The following is an 8,530-nucleotide window of genomic DNA, read 5'->3' on the forward strand; positions in this document are numbered from 1 at the left end:
CATTAAAGGCAACAAAGCGGAATATGCAGCTCCACTTCGAATGTATTACCAAGGGCTTTTGTGTGGAGCACCATGAACTGATCTATCGCAGAAACTTTCGTGAAATATGCCATACTAAATCTGCGTTCGTAATCTTTGAACATGTGATCTCCGATGAAGACGCTAAATATTTGAAAGAAGTTATAAGCATGCTTTACCACAATGCTCTCTGCAATCTTTGCTTCTTCTTCGTCGGAATATCCTTCCCACTGAGCATTGGGTTATTTAATGCACTCGTCGAATTCATCATCACGAGGTAGGTACGACAACAGCATTGATTTCCTGAGCCTCAGGAGGCTTGAGAGAATTAGTGCCACTATATTCTCCACATTTTTTTATGACTCCGACAAAAGACATCAGCATCGTTGGGATCATTAGCGACTTGTCTCTGAGATAGATGGTGGCAGAAGATAAGATTGAGCAGGTGTCGTTTCCAAAGCGAATTGTCTTCCAGAGAGAAGACAGTGATGGTGTCTAGACCGCTAAGATGTAATAAAATAAATGGGCCCAAAATGCCTGAAATGCCCCATCTGCTTCGACTGTATGAACGCACGAATTGCCTCGGTCGGGGGAGATGAGCCTGATCCGCTATACTACTACCGAGTCGGCCATCAAATAGGCCAGTCACAACAGGAAAATGATGTGGTGTTTAGCTATTTTCATTCTGAGGGGCCCAAATAGAATGAGAAAGACATGAAACGAGAGGCTCAATATGACGGAACCTCGGATGTTCCATCTGTTCCAGAGATCCGAAATGTAGCTAAATACCACGCTTTTGCTTAGTTTGAACTCTATAGCTCTTCGTTGTATGATTTCGGCTTGTGCTTGAGAGAACGGTGGGAAATGAGTATACACACGTTGAGATGGTTCCTTGCTCTTTGCTTGTTTGTCAGAAGAAAGAATCTATTAAAAAACCCAAGAAAACAAAAGAATCGTGAACCAATCATTCGACGAACGGACACAAGCATTCGCGATGGCTCGAAGCTACGAATGGCGACAGAGCAAAGGAGGCGGGAGAAGTGAAAAGCACATTCGCATCTCCACTCTGAAGCTTGGAATCAAAGAACGAAAAAGAAAGAGAGCAAGATCGATCGTGGAAAATTTCCTAAAATCCCCGGGGTTCTTTCGGACTCCGATCTTGTTTCAAAATATCTTTTGAATTTTGCTCTCGGCTCAATCTTCGGTGATATATTGATTGCTGGCGAACAGATGTAAGAGGGTAACGAGAACGTCACGGATTGAAGAGTAGACAGGTACGAGCTGTGCGTTCATCAGCAGTTTCACCGGCGATGAATGCAGGAAATTTATTGAGTCAAAACGATCAAATTCAGGTTGAGTGCAGATGGACTTTGAGAATCGGCTCACCGCAGGATAATTTCTTCATTTTTTTTCTTTTTACTGTTGATCATGGGGAACTGAGTTGACGGGTAAGGTATGGGTTTTGATTGATGATGCCAATTTTTTAATATGCTTACAAAAAATTAATAACAAAAAATAGTGAATTAAATGCTTGTTTAGAACCACTCGGGGCTTTTCAACCTGCACACAGCACATAACGCACGCAGTATAACTTGTAAAATCCCAAAAAAATTTGCTTATTTAGAGCTACATTAAATTTTGGCTCAGTAACTTTCCCAAAGTAAAACTTTTCATATCATTCCAAAATAAACATACATTGAAATGTCGAGTTTTTCATACTTTTTAAAATTAAAGCATTCTCATCTTTGCAAGAAAAGTCCTAAATAGGAAAAAGTAATTTCCTCCATGTTGAGGAAAACAAGTTACTCACATATGTTGAGAAAAATACTCTGAACGAAATCTTCATCCTCGTACTTCTCCCTGAGTTACAAAGCGGTCATATATCCCAATGCATGGAGTTAAAATTTGGTGCAACACCGCTATCGAATGAAACAAAATTCTTTGTAATCATTTGGCTCGAACCAGGATCCACGGTATAAAAAACTATCAATCCTGAAAGCTATTGAAATCTCTTGCCGTAACTAGACGGGGTCAAAGTACACAATGAAGTTGCACATTATCTTCTCTATTCGACAGCGGTCAGTCCTCATCTGTCCCGGAGCCTTCTGAACTTGAGCCCTTCTTAGGCACTGTGCCGTTGGCAGTCTTGCCCTTCTTTTTCGAGTCCTGCTCGTCAGCCTCATCTTCGCTGTACTCGCTCTCGTAATCGTACTCCTCTTCATCACTCTCCTCTTCCTCTTCAACCCCGTCATCCACGACGGCCTCTTCCAGTGCTGCGCCGCCTCTAGTGCCTGCACGAGTCCTTTTGAGAACTTTCACCTTCAAATTCAGTTTTCTGTCACAGCCAATCCACGAATCACACAAGCAGTAACACGTCAAATTGTAGTTCCCTTCCGCTGGGGCCAAAAACTTGCCCATAACCAGCCTCGAGCCACCCCTCACCTTCTCCACTGCTTCTCTGACGGCCTTACTTTTTTCCTTTGCATCTGCTCCCAATCCTTCCATAGTCTCCTCGATAGCCTTAGAGGCAGCACTTACAGCTGCCGCTTCATCCATGAAACTTAACTTCTGAGAAAACCAAACGTCATTGGTGTTGGGGTCTGCCAGAAGAAACCAGTAACTTTCTTCTTTGTGAAAAGGATACCGCGGAGCATGAGGTAGGGCGCCGACGAGTCCATTATCTCTTTTAAGTGTAACCCAAGCCTGAATCGTGACCACATCGCCCTCTTGTATGCCTTCTTCACCTTCAGTCTCGCACGTAACATCTATTGATAGAGATGGCATCATCTCTAGAACTCTCTCTATGTCTTGCACTTCTGTGCTGGAGAGGCCCGCTGCCTGGAGCAGTCCCGCGCGGTCTTCAAGAGACATGTCCCGGAGCTCCTGAAATGTTCTCACTTTCTGCAAAAGATGAGTGAAGATCTTAGAAAAAGGGAGCTTAGAAGGAAGAAAAAATCTGCGATGCCCTGGTTCCCATTGCTCAGGGCAGAGCTGACTCAGTAATATCCACTTGCGCAGTCTAATGCATCATGACGTGCTTTCAGTGAAAACCATTTTAAAAATCCCAGCAATGCAGAAGACTTAGGGATGGGGCTCACAGTCACTCCACTAGGTGCAACAATTGGTCAACATTTGATTTTAATTAACAGAAAACCTTAAGCTCGAGCCATCAGGCATATCATGACCACCCTTAAGAATAGTACAGAAAAGATCTCTGACCAGAGATCACGCATGTAGCAATCCTATACTCACCTTGCGAGCAATCCTCTTAATAACAGATTCACTCATATGCGGTAGCTGCAGCAAAGGTGCATTGCCTTCAGTAGATCCTCCAGTTGTCTTCTTTGCACTGAGAGGAACAGCCTAGAGTACATTCATAAAACACCGACAATGCTCCCCTGGATTAGTTATAGTTTCGTATCTAGTAAATGTACATCGAGATTTGGCGCAAATCTACATCCCTCCACATCACAGATATATTGCGAAATGAAGACAAAGGCAAGTGAGCAATTTTTTAGGAAAAAACGAAGAAAAGGTAAATGGCCAATCGGCCTCCAATTAGAGAAGAGTGCATGTCAGACCTTCAACACCATAATATTGGCTTAAGGCCTGTTTGATAACCCCAATAAATTGCTGAAACCTAAAATTCAGCACTCAATAAGATTAAGTTGGTTTCATAAGCTGAATTAGCATTTACAGTCGGAATTCACTTATCTGACAAGTAAGGGTTTCTAAATTCCTTCCATAGAAAATGATCGATTGTTATTAGAATCTGGCCAAATATATTGTAAAAACTCACCGATACTAATCATAACTTTGTATTTGGTAAGAAATTCATAATATTCCAGCAACCAACTTTCAGTTAATATCAAAAAGCTTTTTATTTTTTATTTACACATGAACTTCGCTGCTTAAATTTTCAGCACTTAAGCCTGTAGTATCACTTTTCAGATCAACAGGTATTTGTCATTTTGATTGTCATACCGTCAATGTATCCATCTGCACTTCATACAACTTTCTGCTACTAGCTAATACTCAACTTTCAATGAACTTATGTAACTACATATTGTGAGTTTCAGTTCTCCACAATGTTAGACATTATAAGATCATGGCAGAATATTCAAAGTAACAAAGAACCTCAGCGAAACAAAAACACACACCTGCATGCACATGCACACACACCCATGAATATATATCTATAGAGAGAGAGAGAGAGCGAGAGAGAGAGAGAGAGAGAGAGAGAGCATCTGTTCAGTAGATTGAAAATCAATCTCCTTGACTCGTAAACACTTACTCGTGCATCAAAACTATAAAGAGAGAGAGAGTATCTGTTCAGTAGATTGAAAATCAATCTCCTTGACTCCTAAACGCTTACTCGTGCATCAAAACTATAAATCATAAATGGGAAAAGTGTGTTGTCTTGACAGCCCAAATCTATGGAATTATCTGACCAAAAAAATAAAAATCTATGGAATTAGTCAACTACGACAATTAACATAGATTACGTTCTCAGCTTCAGCACCTGAATAATGCATTGAGAAAGCTCCACAACCCCAATTGCAGGCCTCAGCCAACCATGTCCTTGGGCAGTGCGTGGAATGACAGCCATCTGAATGAAAAGTTAAAACGCTACTGAGAGGAAGAGGATAATGAAGCTAGCTGAATGGTTCACAATTTGTCAACAAAGAACACCAACACAATCAAAAAGGTGTTCATATAGCATAAATACTAGTATTTCAGTTCTTGTGCCACTAATTGAGCAGTATGAAACACACATGTCAAGCAAAGAGCTATATAGAGATTCAATCATTTCTGCACGGATTTGCATGAAAAATAACTGCCAAGATACAGACCAATACAAAAAGAACAAGAATGAAGAAGGACGAGAAACGTGGTTTCTATTCAGAAAGCATATAAATTATATATAGAATATACCCTTCCCCCCACCAATTATTACTAAGAAACTAAACAGCACCTTCATTAGTTCTTCAAGTAGCCGAGGCGCAAGTTCCAAAACACGTCTGAAATCACCGACCAAAGCTGGAGATAAGGAATCTGATTCCCTTGTTAACTGAGCCTGAATCAACAATTCTGTCTGAAAGAAATCAAAGCACCAACCACATATTTATTAAGTGCCGAATTACTTGAAAAAAATTTGACAAAAAGCTACTAATGACAATCTTAGTGCATATCACCTTAACGAATGGGGGATGTTGCTTCCAAAACTTAGCTTGTTCTTGCTTGATGTTCTTGAGATCCAGATTCAACTCACTCCTGACCAATAAAAACAGCTTTTGAAGGGGTTCCTCATCAGTCCTTCGGACTGGAATTTCCATGAATTCAGCAGCCTTGATAAAGACCTCCATAACTTTGCTGCAAGCAATGGTAGACGAGAAAAATGAGTGTCATACAACTTTACGGGTCTAAGAGTTCACCAGAAACATATTACAACGTTAAATTCATGAACGATGGAAGCATCCTACTATCAGAACAACAGTTAAACTAACATTTCCTCCTCCATTTTATATATAGCAAAAAGAAATGGTAAGTCTTGCTTATCAGTAACATCCAACAGCATGAACATAACTCTTGATGTATACAGCAACAAAATGAATGGGACATATACTCAGAAAGAACCACATACCTTGGGGCCAAAGAAGGTTTCATTAAACGATAGTAATTGGACAGTGTATGATGCATGACATAGTTTCCAGTATACTTTGATGACCTTGAGAGGTATATCACAGCAATAACTAAAGGCAAGAGAATACAGACGCCCACAATCCAAAGTAGAAGAATTCCACCAGAAGCACCATCAATATCCAGCAGGAACTGAGGGAGAGCAATGCCCATTTGAAATCCCTGCACGAGACCAGGATAATTTTAAGTTTTCCCAAAGCATATTAATCAGATTAGTAGACAGCTTCAAACAAAAAGTACCTGCTTCCCATCCGGATGACCATATTTTTCAAAATTTTCCTTAGATATAGGATCAGTGAGAGCTTGATAAGCCTTGGAAATGTACTCCACGAAATAGTTGTGCGCCTCTGATAACAGATATATACAAAGTCAACTCTTAGGATACATTTATTATTTCAAGTTAATCATCATTGAAGATATTTGTCAAGCCATCAACCTGGATCAGGATTCTTATCAGGATGGTATTGAATTGAAAGTCTTCTATACGCCTTCTTTATTTCTGAATCGGAAGCTCCAGGTTCTAACCCAAGAATGCTAAATGGCTCAAAAACTTGAATCTATGTATGCCAGAAAAAAGACAACTGAGTGAAAAGCAACATTTAGGAAACTTACATTCATCGGAAATGATGGCAATAAGAGATGACATATACATATGCCAAGAAAAAAAGCTCATAAGTAACTGGCATGTGTACCAACAACAGCATAATAGATAGGTTAACAGAAAAGTTCCTAAAATAGATTTTACCTCCCCACTCATATTTTTTATGTAGTAGACTAGAAATATTATTACGACCCAGAGCAGAACTAATGTCAGGTTGCTGCACGTTGAAAATGTAGAGATCTGCAACAATGAAGAAAAAAGAGAACACACGGTCATAAACTCAACCCCCATACCACTCAAAAACATCGAATGCTTTCAAGAAGTCAACTGTGCAAACTCACCCTCTTGAATATTGACCTGCGATACTTCCCTGATCGCAGGCATTCCGAACACTGGCAATGCGTGATCTTCGATTTTTTGGTAGCAGCATGGCATAACTTCATAACAGTATAAGGCACTAAAGGCAGCGCCATTATAGTCAAAATGAAAATAGGAAACAGTGCACTATTCTCCTCCGACGCAGCCATGGCGACCTTTCAGCGGACAAGAAATCTACGGCGGCAACTAAAACCTGCACAAATCAACCAAATTCAGCACGCCCTTGCAAGTTTTCCGGTCAGTCGGGTGTCTTGCATCGCCCTCTAATTGCATAATCAAAGAATCCAAAATGAAACGTGCCTCAGCAATAATTCCAACAGTTCTTCACCACCCAAATTTACTAAACCAACAGGTAACAGACAACATACTAATCCATGTTAATCAAACCACCGAGCTACTCCGACAAGGGAAATTGATCATATACCTCGCAGAAATCAATACAAAACCACGAAAACAGGCCCAATCATCAAAATTCCCCAACAACCCAACAAATCTAGCATTAAAAATAGGCAAATAGAAGCTGGAGAAAATTGAAAACCCAAAAGCGCATGAACGAACACTTCTGAATTGGAAAAAAATTTCAGCTCCTCCGATTGAACTGATAATTACCGGGACCGTCAAGAACGCAATTTGCTTAGGAGATTGCCGTTCGTGCAAGCTCGCAAGCCCAATCGGCAACGAATAGCAAGAATCTGAATACGTGGATTTATGGTGAGAAATTGGAGTTTCTCTTTGGGTTTTTTGGACTGGGATTGAGATCTACGAAATGAAGATGATGAACTGAAGCAGTCATAACAGTAGGGCTTTAAGGTGGATTGCCGAGTTTGGCCATGGATATAGCACCGCCTGCGGAGGGCATTCTTGTCCACTCAAAGTAGATCGTTTGTCAACAAACACACGGCGAGCAACGATCGGACGACGCGCGAGCGGCGTCGAGTGGAATGTCCCTATTGGGCTAGCAAACGGCTACCGGGGGACAAGCCCTAGACGATTCGAGACGTGGCCGTCCGTTCAGCGACGTCCCCCCTGCCGCAATCCTAGGGACAGAGAGAACCGGACCAAAGACAAAGCGAGACTTACCGAAAACAGCAGCGACGCGAGAGCGAGGGAGGTCGCGTGAGACGTGACCGGCCTCGAGATTCGTCGGACGGCGAAGCCGAAGGCGGCTGATCGGGAGTCCGGTTGGAGTCGGTCTCTCTGACTCGCCCTCTCCCTCTGCAATACTCTGCCCTTTTTCTCTCGGTGGAAAAAAGAAGGGGGAGTGGGCCGGGCCGGACGGGGCTGCTCACGGGCCGAAAGAAGAAAAAGGAAGAGGAATGGGCCGGAGAAAGGGCAAAACCCGCCGCGGGGGGGGGTGGTGGTGGCGGCCGCGGCGACGGCTCGGATGGGTTATTCACGCATCTTAGTCGTAGCTTCGGATACTTCATTGTTGATTAGATTCCAACGCCGCAACTATCTATCATCTTACTTCCCACTTCATCGTCAATTAAATTCCAATGCAACATATATGTTCCTTGTGATCAATTGAGACTTTTTTCCGGAATTACCCTCTTAATAAAATCGAAAAAACGATGTTTGGTGAAAGGTATTTCGTCGACGACCGTTTTCGACGGAACATCTTTCCGGCACATCTGGTGGGACCACTTGTGGTTCAATTTGAGGAAATTCAATGCCGAGAACAAGGAATCATCCATAGCCTGACAATGCCAAAGGGAACCATCGCAATACCAGTGATAGGTCTGCAAACTCCGGATCTTCAGCCATTAAACGAATGGCAAAAGAAGGCCAACGTGAGCGGGCATAGTTTTCCCGACACCTCACTAAAGATCAATC

The 8,530-nt window shown here is 42.0% G+C and overlaps 1 protein-coding gene across 2 annotated transcripts; it reads right to left on the minus strand.

The window, feature by feature from the left end:
* Window positions 1-1,938: 1,938 nt before the first annotated feature.
* Window positions 1,939-7,935, minus strand: LOC115746651 (dnaJ protein ERDJ2A-like). 2 transcript variants are annotated; one of them, XM_030682501.2, is made up of 11 exons: window positions 7,778-7,935; window positions 6,661-6,890; window positions 6,464-6,559; window positions 6,155-6,275; window positions 5,959-6,065; window positions 5,663-5,880; window positions 5,214-5,391; window positions 4,994-5,113; window positions 4,541-4,627; window positions 3,271-3,381; window positions 1,939-2,919 (listed from the first exon to the last, which is right to left on the minus strand). In XM_030682501.2, exons 2-11 carry the CDS (start codon window positions 6,844-6,846, stop codon window positions 2,098-2,100), a joined length of 2,046 nt encoding a protein of 681 aa, XP_030538361.2. In that variant the 5' UTR covers window positions 6,847-6,890; window positions 7,778-7,935; the 3' UTR covers window positions 1,939-2,097. The 2 variants fall into 2 exon arrangements, with proteins under 2 accessions (XP_030538361.2, XP_048134817.1); XM_048278860.1 differs by lacking the exon at window positions 7,778-7,935 and adding an exon at window positions 7,307-7,662.
* Window positions 7,936-8,530: the final 595 nt, after the last annotated feature.

The sequence above is a fragment of the Rhodamnia argentea genome, chromosome 5 (genome assembly GCF_020921035.1).
Source record: "Rhodamnia argentea isolate NSW1041297 chromosome 5, ASM2092103v1, whole genome shotgun sequence".
In the NCBI taxonomy this organism is placed as follows: Eukaryota; Viridiplantae; Streptophyta; class Magnoliopsida; order Myrtales; family Myrtaceae; genus Rhodamnia; species Rhodamnia argentea.